The 18206-nt window shown below is 39.4% G+C and overlaps 1 protein-coding gene across 1 annotated transcript in view; it reads left to right on the top strand.

Annotated features, from left to right (window-relative positions):
• The first annotated feature begins 13542 nt into the window (after positions 1 to 13542).
• Positions 13543 to 18206, top strand: part of LOC127659897 (teneurin-2-like) — a 333843-nt gene continuing 329179 nt past the window's right edge. Inside the window, exon 1 of the mRNA XM_052149875.1 lies at positions 13543 to 13771. Coding sequence (XP_052005835.1) covers positions 13543 to 13771 — 229 coding nt within the window. The remainder of the gene's footprint in view (positions 13772 to 18206) is intronic.

Genomic DNA, 18206 nt, shown 5'->3' with positions numbered 1-18206 from the left:
GCATAAAGGTAATCCACAAGACTCCAGTGGTTTAATCCATGTCTTCTGAAGCGATCCAAACAATTTTGGGTATGAAGAAACCAAAATATAGCAAATTTTTCACTTCCTAGTGCTCTGGGCTTGTGTCAACTGCTAGGTAGTGTAGAGTGGTGGTGGTGTAGTGGTCTAAGCACATAACTGGTAATCTGGTAATTGGAAGGATGCTGGTTCAAGCCCCACAGCCACCACCATTGTGTCCTTGAGCAAGGCACTTAACTCCAGGTTGCTCCAGGGGGACTGTCCCTGTAATAAGTGCACTGTAAGTCGCTTTGGATAAAAGCCTCTGCCAAATGCATAAATGTAAATGTAATTGAGCTTGAAATCATGATCATGTCTACATATTGCAATGTCAAGATATACAGTGAAAAAGGAGTTACATTTTGGTCTGTTCTCAGCCAAAACCGATTGGAATGCTACAGAAGACATGGATTAAACCACTGGAGATTTATGGATTACATTTATGCTGCCTTTATGCTTCCTTTTTGGTGCTTACAAATTTGCATTGCATGGACAAACAAACAATATATCATAATTTAAATGTCTTTGTTTGCGGTCTGCGGAAGAAAGTAATATGAGTTTGAGACTACATAAGGGTGAGAAAATTATCAGATTAATATAATCATTTTTGGGATGAACTATTCCTTTAATGCATTTTACCATTGTGAAGTCATGTGGATAATCTTACAGAATACGTACCAGTATGCAGCCACAATATTACATTTATTATTTTTAATATGTTTCCTATATTGGTGCTTAGATGATGGTTCTCTGACCATGCAACATATTGCATATCCCCTCCCTCTGTCCAGCCCTCTGGGTTTTGATTTCCCTTGGCCAGACCAGCGTTCAGTCATCTTTGACTGCTCATCTGATGGACATTAATTGCCTTCCTCTAGACCTGTTTTCTGTGGCTGATCATGATGTAATGTGGGGTTGTGTGGTGACCCATGGCCCATGGGCATTCTGGGAAAGCATAAAATGCTTATCTGGTGACCAATCATGCCGCTTCATTCTGGACTCATTGTGATCTACTTAACGCCATTTTTATAGTCTCGTTGACGTTAAAGGGATGGTTCTCCCAAAATTGTCATTTTCGTTCTAAACCTGTAATTTACATTCTTCCATGGAACACAAATAGATAGCATCAGTTGTCATTCACTTTCATGGCATGTTTTGATGAACTATCCCTTTAATAGTTTGAATCCTTGGAAATTAATCTGTGAGACAAACATAATAATATAATGCATTGTTATCATTTGTGATGTGAGGTTTTTAGTGTGTTTGAATGAGAGAGTTCGAGCTCACAGTGATTTATAAGCTATTATTGCCACCTCTAAATTGTGCTGTGATGATGAGGAAGGGTGTCCTCCTCATCTGAGGAATAGCAGAGAGGAGTCGGCCCACTCACGGCTCTCCCGCTGACATTTCCTGGACAGGAAATGTGTCTACACTGGCATTTATTCAGCGTGGAGAGGTTTCGGCTCCTGGCCGTGTGTGTCATTTACGCAGGAGGTGTATAAACAGTGCTTCTGTGGCTTTCTAGCATGTTTTGCCAAGCCCTTCTCATGTCCTGTGATATGAAGATTAAAACCAACAACAAGCCAAAAAAATTTGCTTCACTCAACCGTAATATGGCACCTCTGTCAGTGTGCTAATTACTCTGCATCACCACTCTCTGTGGTGGCATTGATTGCAGATTTGAATAATTTTCCCAGCAGATGGTAAGAATGTCAAGCTGTGACACAGATTTACTAATCTTCCCCAAGATGAGGATACAAGGCTATCAACAGTGTATTGTTTTAATAATGCTGGTAGGTGACGCTGGGTGACAACTAACCGGCTTTGGCAGCCCTGGCATTTCATATCTGTTTCTCTCATCCATCTGAAGAAAAAGGGGCACTGATACAGTATAAGATTACAAATAAAGATTACAAAGTGGATAAAGCACATCTCCAAAATGTTCATCTGCATGCTGTTGTAATTAACAGTCAGACCAGATGACGTTCCAGGAGGCACTTCATGGCATATCCCCTCCCTAACTGTCAAGGCAAAGAAGTGTGGCTCCATTTTGATTGGATTGTGGCAGGACCAATGCAAACAAATTCCAAGCACAGCCATCAGATAAGCTGCTTTGAAAACTACCAGATACTCCGCAACTTAAGGCCCAGTCCTTCCAACATATTGGAAAATGAATGCATGAGTTATATTTAATCTTTCAATATAATATTTGGTCTCTATATCTTCAGAAAAATGTCAATAGTTTTTTTTGTAGAGGTTTGGAAAATGAATAATGCATAGATGAAACTTTAAAGACAAAGTTTTAACTATGTACTTTAAAATGTGCAAATGTTCCACACAGAGAAGGGAGGGTGAGCCACACTATGTGGGCCCTCTCCAATCTCAGCAGCCAGTCATAACCCTGAAACAAATTGAAATATCCTCCTCATCAGGAAGGTATAAAACTATCCTTTGGATGACCACACCTTTGTCCTGATTCCCTGTCCACAGGGTCATTAACAGGATACACTTCTAAAACACTTCTCCGTTCTGAGTTTACGGCTGTTCGTGTTTGGGTGCAATAACAGAATGATAATCAACATTCTGAATCTCTAGTCTGAGTGGTAGGAGATGTAACAGAATACAAACCATCCAACATGCCAAGTCTCCACTTCGCAGAGAAAGGATAACAGATCACCCAACATTCTGTGTCCATTCGAGAGACAGAAGAAGATCGACCAAGTACCAAGTCTCACTACAAAAGACTATTGCAACAGCAAGTTTTGAATCCTTATAATAGATTGATGACTACAATGACAAGGTTTAGCTCTGGTGAGCAAACCTTCTCTTTAAGTCATCTGCATGTTCCAGATGATGAATCTTGCACCGGCATAAGAGGTGTATATCTGCGCATTCCAGATCACAAGAACCCTCTTGGTGCCTCCAGGAGATCAGCATTCCTCAGGTCTTTCGTGTCCAAGGCTGTTGAAACAGAATCCAGCTCCTTACCCACTGAAATGTGGCCCTGAGCCCCATTGGAAGACGTTGCCATCACCAATCTCATCGATTGATCAAGGAGAACATATATATCACTTCTAAACCTCTTTCCAGAGACATTGGCATTAGTGTATAATAGTGGTTTGTGGTTTTCTAATGTTCTTTAGATTACATAATTTATGCATCAAATGTCTTGTAAATAATCTATTTGTTTAATTAGGAATAAGGTTTTCACCTTATTAAATAACAAAGAAATGGTAATTTATCTTTCCATAAGATAATAGTCATTTTGTAGTTTTTGTTAGCTATTCTTGTTTATCTTTTTGAAAATAAAATTAATTATTACAACTGTGTTCCTTGTGTTGATGATATAGAATAGCTCAAAAGGGTTTGGCTGCTCTCGAAACCCTCAGATTATTCAGATGACCAACTCCATTTGGATCACTCTTTTACAGTTGAGGTGAAACTCCTTAGCTGGTGTCCCAAGGATGAAGGGAGGGGCCATCTGATATTAATAATAACACACCTTAACGACATGGAAACCTAAGCCCGCGGACGGGCCCTTAAATGTACAAAATAAAAGTATGCGATAAACAAAACTGCTGTGTGTTACATTGGTACACATGCCACATATCTTTGGAAAGCTACATTTCTTGATTTTCTATTGATATAAACCATTTTAAGATACAATCACAACAGCAGGTACAATCTATATCTTTGTCAGACCACCAACATATAAACAACCAATAACAAAATTTAGGCAACTCACCTATGAAGCTTCATAGTAGTCCACTGAGCCATAACTTCCCGACAAAAACGGTGTTGTTTCATTGTCAAATGTCCAAATGATCAAATCAAGTAAAATGTTTAGTCCAAATCACATTATTACATCAATAAATATCCACAGACTCTTGTTGCATCATTTCGAAGCACCTGGCAGCTGTGCCTAATCTTTCACATATAATCGGTACTAACTTCAGTTCAGATGTAAACATTTCCTATATCCGGTATCAAAATGGAAGCACGCACTCTGACCTTTCGATTGACACCTCATTTGACCCAATAGGAGCTTCCATGTCCTGTCCAAAGCCTTCAATACCCAACCACAGTCTGTGTCGAATGTAAGGGCATACCCACTTTCCTTTGTTTACTGATCAAACCAATTACATCGAAGAGTGCAAATGACTGACGCATCGTATAGCCAATGAAATTCTGAAAACAGTGATATGCGGCTTTAGTGGATTAATTAGAGCACGATTCTGTTATGCGTGTGCGCAAACTATAATCTCCTTTACCCACTGTTTTGCGCCTCCGTGCGTAAAGTCATTGGAGAGTTGTTTTGGAACTGTTTACACATTTGGCGATTTAAATATGGTGAAACGGACGCGAAAACAGGATTTTCACCTCAGCATGTGATATAAGAAGGCATTCATTGTGAAAATTCTGAGTTTGGAGATGAAATTTCTGAAAACAATACGGATGATTTGGAGGCAGAGGAAATATGGAGAGATGAGACATTGCTCTGGACAAGTAAGTGTTTTCTTGTGTTTTATAACATATATTACTGTATATTCCGCATAAATAAGCTTTAGATTGAATAATGAATACACATTTTGTAATAACCCTTTGTCGTGTGTTTCCTCAGTGAGTGTTTGAACCGTTTGTGCGTGTTTTTAGTTCATTGTTTGTTTCAGATCTATTGACATGCTATATAGATGTTTTGTATATTTACTGTAAATATATATTTATATATATATATAAATGGACACTATATATATATATATATATATATATATATATATATATATATATATATATATATATATATATAAATAAATCAATAAATAGAAGTTGAAAATAAGAATATATGTTGTGTTTGAGAGTCTATTTGATACAATGTGGGTAGGTGGGGGAGGGGTAGGCCCATCTATTTGTTACAATGCTGAATTCATGGGGGAGGTGTAGGCCCATCTCTTTGTTCCATAGTACATTGGCAAAGTATACAGTATTTACAGTAAATATACATACAATAATACATATTTACACACTCGAAAAGAAAAACTATATATATATATATATATATATATATATATATATATATATATATATATATATATATATATATATATATAGAATACAGAAAAGATGGAAAAGTTGTGTCTAGCTTTCTAAATTACATTTATTTATTCTCCCCACTCAGCAAGCGGCCACATAAAGTGGAGCAGCAGGACAGCACCTCATCAAGAGAGGAGGGCTTTCAGAGAGACCCTTGCTGGCAGAGTTGGGGTCTCAATCCACAGCCAGACCCGTATCTCCTGCTCCACGAAGAGCACATCACAGGCCGTTGCACATCACCAAATCTTGCACCGCTGGTCGTCTGAAGTGCAGGCAGTGTCATGCAAAGACACCAGTGAAGTACTCTTCCTGTGTTGTGCCTAAGTGCTTTGTACACAAATGTGACTGCTACAATGACTGGCATGTTGCTAGAAACATTTAAAATTTTATAATGGTTTGTAAATACTTTGTGTAAAAATTCATGTAAATAGTTTGTTGTGTATTTTTTATATAAACAAATTGTCCACCATAGCACTAGTTTTGACTCTTTTATATGCACAACATTTAGTTTCAAGAAGGGAAAAGGCACTCTAATGTGTTTATGCATCAGTTACTCTACTAATAGTGGATCTGGATATGGAATATGATAGCTCTAAGTGTCATCTTTCATTAGAGCCCAAAATTATGACTGTACGTTGAAGCGTTCAAAAGTAGTAGCCTTTTTGTCCTAGGTTACCAAAGGGTCCTTTTGGAGTATCCAAAAGGCACTTTTGTAAAACGCCTGGGTGTACCCTTAGAAAAACATGTGTAAAATATTCATTTTTTATGGTATTGTTATAACATTTGAACTTGGACTAGGTAAGGATTCATGCTGTGATCCCATTGTGTTCTCAAGCTAATAGCTACAAGTTATAGTCATCTGCAGGCATCTGTATGCAAAAAAAATTTCAGGCGGAAAAAAAAAACTTCTATTTCATTGTGTTCAAACTTCTATTACTCAGAATCAGTAGCACTTACAGTAATTCTGTCTGCTGGGGAAAAAACTTCAGAGTGTCCCCTTTCAAATGTGACCAAAACCATGCATGTACTCCAAACGGTTCAAGAACAGCTTTAAATTTACTTTGGGTATGCCTTGATTAGGCGTTTTAGGCTAATTTTACAGGATTGGGAAGAGTTAAGTGAAGTGTGATTAAACAAAATCAACACTTTGATGTTTTGTGTGAGGTCCAGTTCATTTCAATTGGTGCCAGGGTGATTCTCACTACACTGTACATGTTGAAGAGTAATGTTCCATCTGGTTTAATTCTAAAATAAAAGCAAAAAGCTCTTTGTATTTTAAGGCTGTAGTTGTCAAGAAAATCGAGCCCTGATGTGTGTTTGATTAGACTAGACTAATGCATTGGTTAGCAATTGTCTTAATTTGTCCTGGGAATACGTTTAAAACATTAGGAGTGAGTGATGGATGAGCATATGTCCGAGCTGAAAAAGCAAAAAAAAAAAAAAAACAGCATTGACCAGTTTGAACAAGCTTAAAGACCCTGTTAAATGGTTTGATGAACGTAATAAAATAAATAATACATATATATATATATATATATATATATATATATATATATATATATATATATATATATATATATATATATATATGTATATGTGTATACCACAGTTAGTTCTGGTCCTCAAATCTCATCGGACGAGAGATTTTCCATGAGCACTGATGGTGTGACAGCATCAGCACTCAGACGCTTCACTGTGTGTCTCACTCCGCTTGTGTTCATGCTATTCTAAACTAAAGTGTAAGCGTAGTGCATATGTGTTAGGAGTTACTGTCTTTATTTTTGAAATTACATATGTTAGCCAGCAGGTGGTGGCAAAAGATCATTTTTGTGTGTAATATGAGCCAGTTGGTGACGTAAAGTGAATCCATTAGTCATTGTGTAACACTGTTCGTTCGGGCAATGGGGGAGTCAGGAGGTTTAAGGTCAGTTTTAATTCTCTTAACACGATCGACGGTAACCGTCAATAGCGCAGGAATATATAAGCAATGTATGCGTAAACGTAAGCAATGTCCGCCTTCAGGTTTCTCTCCCTCTCTGGACACTTGGCGTTCCTTTTATGTCTCCCTCTGCATCACTATAACAAGACACAGGTGTTAGGGTTAATTATAAACCAGGTGACAAGCCTTACCGCTCTCTCTCCCGCAGACCGACACATGACCACGTCCCCACACCACACATTGTTTACATAGAACAGCGCTCTGTGAGTTTCCACATTGGATACATACTGTTTAAAATGGCGGAGGACATCGCTCTTTCTATAGTGAATGACATTTGCGCACTGGCTATATTCCACTGAGAAAGCTGACCTTCAGAAAGCTGTAAGCATCTCTGATTGTGGGTGGCAACAAGTGGCGATCGCACACGCTCTCTTACACACACACACACACACACACACACCCATCCATCCATCTATCCTTGTTTATCCAAAGAGCACAGGCTGTGGTACTATTTCTGAAGTGAACATTTTCTAACAGAGGCTTGGACACATCATTTGTTTTGAACCAGCAACGTCAGATTCTGATCGGTTGCGTAATAAAGTAGTTCCATGCACAAATGTATTTTTATGACGTACATTCTGACGTTGCTGGTTCAAAACAAATCAGCATCTGATATTAACCAATGATATTGCTTAAATAAATATATATATATATATATATATATATATATATATATATATATATATATATATATATATATATATATTTTTTTTTTTTTTTTTATTTATTTTTTTATTGAGTTCATACCCGAATGCAAATATAGTGCATTCAGAAAGTATTCAGACCCCATATTCTTTTTCACATTTTGTTATGTTGCAGCCTTGTGCTAAAATGCTATAATTTTTTCCCCACATCAATCTACACACCATACCCCATAATGACAAAGCAAAAAAAAAAAAAATTCTGATAACTTTGAAAATGTATTATAAATAAAAAACTGAATTATCGCATTGACATAAGTAGACCCTTTGCTATGGCACTTGAAATTTAGCTCAGGTGCATCCCATTTCTTTGGATCCAATGATCTGGGCTGTATGGCTGAGTGGCCAGACAGAAGCCTCTGCTTTGAATTGGCAAAAAAGCACCTAAAGGACTCTCAGACTGTGAGAGGAAACCAGGCACCGCTCATCACCTGTGCAGTATCATCCCAACGGTGAAGCATGGGTGTATTTCAACGCGGGGACTGGTCAGGGTTGAAGAAAAGCTGAATACAGCAAAATACAGATTTATTCTTAATGAAAACCTGCTCCAGAGCGCTCAGGACCTCAGACTGGGCTTAAGGTTCACCTTCCAACAGGACAATGACCCTAAGCACACAGCAAAGACAAAGCAAGTGTGGCTTAGGGACAACTCTGTGAATGTCCTTGATTGGCCAAGCTAGAGCCTGGACTTGAACCCAATCGAACATCTCTTTAGAGACCTGAAAATGGCTGTCCGCCGACGGTCCCCATCCAACCTCACAGAGCTTAAGAGGATCTTCAAAGAAGTATGTTTAGTATGTTAGTATGCTTGCAGGAATAATGCAGATAAATAACCTGTTATTTGCTCAAGAAACAGAGATCAGTTATTACAAGTTAATTTTTTGTGATAACAGGCTTTGAAAGCATATTGATTCTCTTAATATCATTCTCAAAGCAAGCATAACTCATTGCGTCCTGCTCATAATTGTTAGTGTTGCAGTCTCAGATGTAAAATACCTCTTAACTTGATGATATGCTGGGAATAATCCTGGCCACTGTTTAAGCAGTATTGAATTAGATAACTAAAAAAATGACTGTGTTTTTGAGGCAGCTATCCAGCTGATTACTTTGCACAGGTCAATTTGTTTAGCTTTTTGTCTATTGTCACTGGGTCATTTAGAATTGAATGTGACCCTGTCGTCTTAAATGGAACATTATGTTTGTATATTATTTACAACAAAGACTGAAGTCTGAGGCCGAGGGTTTGTTTAGGTCTTGATAAGACTGCACTCAGTTTAAGTGCTTGGTCATCTATGTGTATCCAGATTCCTCATTGTAAGCTGTCTCTGCTGAAACCTATGTAATTTTTAAGCCCTCGTCCTTTAAAAGTTCAGTTTAAACAGAAGCTGCTCAATGTGCTAAAATTTTGCCTCTGTAAATTTTCAGATTAACTCACAACACTTACATCCTTCTACAGACTTCAGTTTAGTTGTGATTTCATGGTCTGCTCTGCTGTATTATTTGCATCCTCCCATTGGCCATCTTTCTCTTTTCTTATGCTCTGACATAGATTGAGACTATGCTGTGTATGTATGTGTTATGCGTGCTGGAACAAAATGTTAAGTGCAAATTCTTAACATAAAATGCATTGTTCATTCATGCGTATGTGTGAGTCAGTGCTCACTCAAGTACTGCATATTTGCTGCTTCTTCCAAGCATCCATGTGGGTACATCACACACTTAAACGGATGGATGGATGGATGGATAGACTGAATTATGTAAACTGTATTCAATATTTACATACAACATCTATCTGTGGATAGATAGATGTATTCTCCATTTTTGTCTCTCACTGATCTCCTGTCCTGAATTCTCCCGTCCAATTCTTCCTCCTCCCTCCATGCCTCTTTCTTTATCCTATCCTCCTGCTGCTCTCTCTGAGGAGGAAGGAAGTCCTCTGAGGAGGGGATGTATCAGTGGGCTGAGCCTGAGGAGAGGGAGGCAGGATCTGCTCTGAGCCCCCAAGGACTGCCTTCTCCTCCAATGCCCATAATGAATGGAAATAGTGACCTGGTTGTGCTGCTGCCTGGGCGCTTATTGACCCGGTTCTATTCCACGTCATCGTGCATCATCTCGTGCTGCCGTGTTATAGCAGCCCCAAGGCCCTCCTTTAACCAGCCTTCCCTCTCAAACACTTGGTCTCAGAAATCCACAATGTCACTGCACCTTAAATCTGTGGTTGGAAAACTCCCTGCAGCCTAATGGCTGCCCCGTGAAGCCCTGACCAAATAACCCGCCCCAGTAATCACAACAAAGCTTTTCATTGCAGAGCTGGTGGAGAAAGGAAGGTCAGATGCAAAAAAAAAAAACTTTTTACATGAATTGGTCAATTTCATATTTGAACATAATTGCGCAGTCATTCGTTGACAAAAATGTCCCTTGCATTCCTCAATTCAAAGTTATTTTTTGCTGTTTCTGCATTCATTGTGTGGAATTGTTGTGTTGTATAAACATCCATACTGAACCATTATTGGCCTTGTTGATAAATGTTTCATGTTAGTCCATAGTGAGGCCTTTATAAACATTAAATATCAGCTTTTAATCAAAGGACACTGCAGGCAAATCTAAGAATTACCTTATAGTCTTCCTTTAATGAATCCGTATTAAAACCAGTGTCCCATGCTCTCTCCCTCTAACTCATTCTTTGTGTAATTGTTGTCTTTCGCAGTAAATAATTATCTTGTTTTGTGACCTGAGATTTGTCTCTGCATTTTCAGTTATTTTGACTTATGTGCTGGATAGCTAGAGGCTATGCAGTTAAGTAATCATCTGCTGCTGTGCAGTAAAATTATCATCCTCTCCACGTTGCACACTGGACTGTCACTTGGGCAGTGGTCTTCTCCTCCAATCAAGCTGATGCATGAGGAACAGTGGGGAGAGTGCTTGTTGGAGGGACAGGAACAGGCAGAGTTTGTTCTGACCGCACTTAGTAAAACAGACAGGCACAGAGGACCCAGCTAAAGTTCCCCCTTCACATCTTCCCCCACTTACTCTTTACTGAGAGAGCTCAGGTAGAACAGAATAATTGTGCATGTGTTTATGTAAGGCTGCCTACAGCTGGACAGGTGTGGGTGAATTTACTTTTAATTACTGTCTATTTAATGTCAACTGGCTTTCAAACTGAAGTCCTTGCTCAAGTTTTGAGTTAGAACAGTTTGCTGCCTCAGATAGCACACCAATGTACAGCCCACTGTGTGTTAACTGACTGTCTGATACAGCTGTCTGATATTGACCGTTTAACCAACTTTCAGGAGTAAGGGTACCCAGGCATCAGTCCATCTGGTATCACAGTTGTATTTACAAGGTACAAGGTTGATACATTGAGTGCTTTTAAGGTAGAACTAATCACTGGATTTGACAAATTGCCTGGTTAGTGCCATAAAATCTTTGAAAGATACTAAGAGTTTTGTTTCAAGCACCTAATAGCAAGTTAACCTACTGTAGATATCAATGTGAATAACTATATTGTATATTCCACTTTGTTTTCTGGATCATTTCTGTGAAATATTCATAACTTATCATTTTTTTTGCAGACAGAAGGTTCAATGCACATTTTTCACACTTTTTTTTGTGCTATTATCTATTCTAAAAAACCCTACCCCTTAACGGCATGTAAAAACATGTTTTTAATCGATTTACATGTCGTCAGACCGTCTCTTCCTAAGAAGCCAGTTCTTGGCCAGAATAAACTGGACTGATGACCAGAATGAATGTGTTTATTAAAATATATAGAAACTAGAATGACACTGGCATCAGATATGTGGCATGACAGGTAGTGCACATAATTCCCCAGGTTCTCATTTTTCAATCCCATCTCCCCTTATTTTCTAACGTTTTTCTCTCCGCTGCCTTATCAGTAAAAGTGGCAAAAACTTTCACAAATACAAAATCGGCCACAACATTAAAACCACCTTCCTAATATTGCGTAGGTCCCCTCGTGCCGCCAAAACAGCTCCAACCTACATCTCAGATGCTATTCTTCTCAACACAATTGTACAGAGCGGTTATCTAAGTGGTTATTTAAGTACTGTAGATTTTGTCAGTTCGAACCAGTCTGGCCATTCTCTGTTGACCTCTCTCATCAAAAAAGCATTTCCGTCCACTGAACTGCCGCTCACTGGATATTTTTGGGGTTTTGGCACCATTCTGAGTAAATTCTTGAGACTGTTGTGCATGAAAATCCCAAGAGAATCAGCAGTTACAGAAATACTCAAACCAGCCTGTCTGGCACCAACAATCATGCCATGGTCTAAATCACTGAGGTCACATTTTTTCCCCATTCTGATAGTTGATGTGAACATTTACTGATGCTCCTGACCCGTATCTACATGATTGTATGCACTGCACTACTGCCACACGATTGGCTGATTAGATAATTGCATGGATGATTGTTGGTGCCAGATGAGGTGATTTGAGAGTTTCTGTATTTGCTGGTCTCCTGGGATTTTCACACACAACAGTCCCTAGAATTTACTCGGAATGGTGCCAAAAAAAATAAATATAAGAAAACATCCAGTGAGAAGCAGTTCTGCGGATGGAAATACCTTGTTAATGAGAGAGGTCAACAGAGATTGGCCAGACTGATTAGAACTGACAAATTCTACGGTAACTCAGATAACCGCTCTACAATTCTGAGATGTGGGTTGGCACTGTTTTGGCGGCAGGAGGGGGACCTATACAATATTGGGCAGGTGGTTTTAATATTGTGGCTGATTGGTGTAGTTTGGAATTGGGGTTAGGGTTAGGGTAATGTCAAAGTCAACATACATTAGATTTACAATAGATTAGTACTGGTGTGTTATTGTGTTTGTGTGTGTAATGGTTTCATATGATCAGCCTGGGCTGTGTTTCGGCTCCCTGTTTTCCACGGCACATTCAGGCATCTGTGATTATCCTCTCACAGCCACAGAGGGAGCTTTTCTCACTCTGTCTGCGATAATGAGGGAGAGACTTGAAATGCCCTTAAGTAATTTCCTTTCTCCTCTCCCTTTCTCCTCTCTTTCACTCTATCACTCATCCTTCACCGGCATCATGCCTTCACTTCTCCACACATCTCAGTTCCTGCTCTACTCCTTCCGTTGTTATGGCTGTAATGACGGCTTCCTCTATTTGATTAAATTTTGTTCTAATTTTTGTATATGAACCCACCATGCTGCCAAATGCAATGCTTCTGGGATTTATTTTTATTATTTTATTTTTTCTGTAGTTTACAGACAGGATTTATCTTTATGACTTACAGACTTTGTAATATGGTTGATGCTTTCTTTCTAGGAATTATAATATAATATTGTTCTTTAAAAATACCCTTCTAAAAATATTATAATGGCTGGTCACCTGGGCATTCTGTTGTGTTTTGCATGCCAGCCACCTTGCCAGACCTCTTAAAGGAAAAGGTTTTGCTGTTGAACAGCATGGCTGTGACGGTACACCAGCTAGAGCAGCACCAATCCAGCACTATCCTCAATTAACCAGTCTGGAATCCCACCTGGATTTAATGCTGGTCTAAGCTGATCTTTTCAACATGCTATATATATTTCTTTTCGGAATCTATTGACTCAACGGTTGTTGTTGTATTTTGTTGTTTTCAGGTGAAGGACTAGACAGTTGTTGAGACCTCCACTTTGAAGACTAGTCAATTCAGCTGCAGCAGCTCTCATGGATCTTAAAGAGCACAGACACCGTACACTGACTCACGCCCACTGTGCGAAAGATTTGCAGTTCACCACCTCCTCCCTGGACAAGGAGGAGTGCCGCGTACCCACTCAAAAGTCGTACAGCTCCAGTGAGACCCTGAAGGCTTTCGATCATGACTCACGCCTTCATTATGGGGGATGTGTGGCTGACCTGGTGCACCATGAATCAGATGAGTTCACCATACAAGGAGGTAAGCACACAAATATATGCAACAAACATATAATCATATGTACACAACCCCAAATGATCAAGTATACTCAACATTTCCCAAAAATTGCTAAGCACATCTACAGAATCCATCCCTGGGATCCAAAGCCATGATATTGCTGTTACTTGCACTATGCTCTATCAGATGAGCAACAAAATCTTTTGTGTCTTAATAAAATTGTGCCCTTGCCATAATATCCATTCTCCAACCTGGCATGATTCATACAAAGAGTGTGCAACATAAACTACAACAGGACAGTTCTGTTTACAGTGTATACTTTTGCAGAGCATGTCACTATACCTATACTTTAGCTAATCCCACAGCTTTGTGCTTATGCATGCTGCTGTCAAAAAATGCAACCTGATACCGGAGCAGTTACAGTACTTCTGTTACAGGAAATACCTGAAAATCTGTCCCCATCTGCTTCAAACATGTCACCCGTTCTCAGTTGACATTTAACAGCCTGATAACACTGATCCACTGTCACCTGTTCAGTCTTAGTCATCTTAGTCATACGCCTGCCGACCAACTTCACGGCCCAGTCTGTAGACTTGTTGCTGAATACATGCGCAGTGCCAAACTGCAGATGTATGTTAAAATATCAGTGGACCTTTTATCAGTGTGGATCTAAATTGAAGGTGACTGCCTTACTAGTTTAAACTTGAGAGATTGGTTCAGATATGTACCCCTTGTTTAATCTTTGTGTTATGCATCTATTTTTTTTAATGTGTTTGATGATGCTAATAAGAGAAGTCAGCCACTTCACCTGAGAATGGATAGAAAAGTATGGTAGATGAAGAAAAGGAAGAGAGAGAGAGAGCGATCAGCAAAGAACAAGTTCTGTTGAAACGCAGAATCACCAACCTGGCGTCATAATGAGCTGGCTGTCGATTATCCGGAGCAGGGCTGAGGATGGGTCATCTTTAAAAAAAAAAAAAGGCTATGTCAAGCTTGAAAGTCCTCTTCTGCTTGAGATACTGCCGGTGCGGCATTGATTCTGCTTTCTGAAACGGATTTCAACTCGATGTCATTGATCAGCACCAGACCGTGTTTTCAGCACACAGAGAGAAGGAGAGAGGGTGAAAGAGGATGTAAAGAGTAGGACAGACCCGCTAGAGACATTGCAGCCTCCTTTCTCTCCTACCATTCACTGACAACAGTTCCCAGAACTCATGCAGCCCAGGGTGAAGTGGCCTGTGGTTTCTCTGGGACATATGGTGACAGCAACAGTGAGAAAGAATTATGGGCAAGGTTTACATTTATGCATTTGGCAGACGCTTTTATCCAAAGCGACTTACAGTGCACTTATTACAGGGACAATCCCCCCGGAGCAACCTGGAGTTAAGTGTCTTGCTCAAGGACACAATGGTGGTGGCAGTGGGGATCGAACCAGCGACCTTCTGATTAAAAGTTATGTGCTTTAGCCCACTACGCCACCACCACTCACACTTGGGTTAAATTGGGGCACTTTTGATTCAATAAAGAAAAAAATATTGGCAGTCTGTTCATCACTTCATTCTATTTTCTGCAGTCTCCAGTTCAGTTTTTTGATCCCCCTTCTCAAAAATCCCAATTTAACCCTTGATTATGGGTAGTTGAAGAGAACCAAAGTGAGGGAGGACAGATAGATGAACTGACAGATGCGGTAGCCATGGAGAAGTGGAAAGTTTGAGGCCATCAGATTGCTGTAACATGGCTACCTGAGGAGGTAGAAGCTCAGTGACTACAAATGCATCTGTGGGAAGTGTTGCCAAGGGAGACTAACAGTGTTCAGAGGCCATTTGTAACAGCACTCAAAGAGATTTGCCAAATTACACTCCTCTCTCTCTCTTTCTCGCTCACTCACTCACATTAGTCATCATGGCCCACGTTAACGTTTGCACAGAGGAAGCAGAATATCACTCTTTAACGTTTTAAGAGATGCTATTTTCTAGCTATATGAACTGTCCAACCTTTCACTTATGTTTGGAGAAGTCACACCTTAATCCTTCTCTTAGTCTGACTGAATTCAGTTCTGTCCCTGGAACATTCACAAGACACTTTCACAAGTAATATACTATATAAAGCATCCATACCATTTTGTTTGCATGGAATAAAGTGTTTGACTTTCTTTCTTCTGCAGAATACAAGCAAAGATTTTTAGAAGACAATTTCAACTCTGTAGGTCCATACAATGCAAGTGTGCAGCACTTTAAAGCTCCAAAAAACACAGACAGTCATAGAAAAAGTAGTCCATGCAAGTCCAGATATTTAATATACAGTATGCGATGGAATCACTTTGGGAACAAGATTGTTTTGTTTTTTTATTGAACTTTTAGCATTATTACAGGTTTATAAAGACTGAATTATTTTGCTGTTCCAATGGGACATCAATACTAAGTAGAACTCAAATTTAAAATAGACTAAATAATTTTAAATCAACCAAAATTTAAAATGTTAATTATCTAATTTAAGATCTAGTATCTCATAACACAGAGTAAATTCTAAAAAACATCTGTCATTAAGCAGTTTAGGGGATTGGTGATCTCCTGTATCTATCAGTTTGACATCTTGGGGTGGTCAGTTTATTTGAATTCCTTGTCTGGAATGTAAGCTCCTCCATGAAGGGGTCACCAGTCACTGAATTGGACTTAAACGGCTTTCTTGCAAAGCCAATACACAGTTGAGTGTGTCTCTCTACCAGTGTGCACAATCCAAGGGTGCAGAGAGCCTCTGGTTAATCTGAATACCACTGGCCAAGAATTATTTTACAAGCCTGTTTCTGTGCTCCTTCCAGTCTTTTGGCCTGTTCTACAGTCAAAAAATTGTGCCATACAGGGACTGCGTACACCAGTACCGGACATACATAGCCTGTATAAATTGAAGCCAATTCTGGGTTTCAGACACCAAATTTCTTCAGGCGACGCAGAGTAAATAGCTTCCTGTTCGCTGAGGTCAACTTGTGGTCCATCTGACTGTCCCATCTTAAGTTACCCTGGATGGTGATCCCCAGGACTTTTACTGTGTCACAGACTTCCAATATGTTCTGATCAGTGGAGAGAGTCGGCCAGTCTTGTGTATGTCTCATGATAGAGACATGTAAAACTTTACATTTCTTTGGGTTTAGTTTCATTTTATGCTCCTCTACCCAAGTGTCAAGACCATTCAGGGTCTGTTGGACAGTACAGAGTGGTTGGGGCATCCACATCTGGGAAAATCTACAGTATCAAAGGACTTGGAAAAATCTGTTGTTATTAGTGTACACACTGAGCCCGAAACATCTCAAGCCTTGTACACAAAGTCCATCAAACTAACTAAATAGTGTGTTGTGGAACAGTTCTGTCAGCTGCCATACTGCATAAGATCTAGGTTTGGTATGGTATTCAGAATTCATTTAGCAACAGACTGTTCGCAAATTTTCGAGAGCTGAGCTGTTAATGAGATCCGCCTCAATTCGTCAATGTTTGGAGGAGATTTCAGTATGGGGACAATAGTAACCTCTTTCCATTGTCTTGGAATGACCCCTTCATCAAATGAACTATTGATTATGTCACAAAGAGGAATACTGATCTCACATGCAAACTTCAGTAATTTTAGGGAATCATGTCTGGACCAGTGTATTTGTAGCAATTAATGGAAGAAAATTTGCTATACACATCCCACATTGGAATAGTAAGCAGTGGCAGGGATGGTAAAAAAGGAGGTAAAGCTAAACGTTCAAGGGCAAAAGCGACTGGGACACTTTAACAACCTTTGTGTTGATTGCATTAGCAAATGTCACAACATCCTGGGAAATAATTCCATAGACATTAATTTGTTTTTCGAATGCATTTTTCACAGTTTTGCACATAGATTTAATTATGTTGTGCCAACCTCAAGAATTCACTTTTTCCATGCCTTCCACTTTGGATTTTTAAAAGTGCTTTTTAGCCTTATGTTTTTCCTTTTGGATCTTGTTTCTGTAGAACTTCACTAAGGCATTTGGTTTTCTAGTCTAAAAGGCTTTTTGTCTCTGGTGGATTAAGTGCTTGATCTTGGGGGTTGATCCCATGGTGTATCCGAAGGATAGACTTTCACTGTCTTGATAGGGAAATGTCTATACATTTTAGGGAGGATAGTATAGTAAAAGGTGTTGTCTTTTTCATTGGTGGTGATTGTTTCATTCACCTCCTGCCATGGATGAGTGGTAATCCACCTAATCGCTCAAACCATGCTCCCTTATAAGTCGTACTACTTATTTGTGCTTTAGGGCTCCAATCCAGCACAATCATACAGTTATGGTCACTTGAGCTAATGGAAGGGAGAATCTCATGTTTCAAATACACTGATTTCAAATGAGTTATAATCATGTCAAGAATGGCTTTACCTCTGGTGGTGTTCTGAACCAACTGATGTTTGGTTATCTAGGCAGATCTCATGGACTCAGAGGTGGTTGAAG

The sequence above is a fragment of the Xyrauchen texanus genome, chromosome 19, assembly GCF_025860055.1.
Source record: "Xyrauchen texanus isolate HMW12.3.18 chromosome 19, RBS_HiC_50CHRs, whole genome shotgun sequence".
Classification (NCBI taxonomy): domain Eukaryota; kingdom Metazoa; phylum Chordata; class Actinopteri; order Cypriniformes; family Catostomidae; genus Xyrauchen; species Xyrauchen texanus.
The sequence above is the reverse complement of the archived record's forward strand: the minus strand, read 5'-3'. Positions and strand labels throughout refer to the sequence as shown.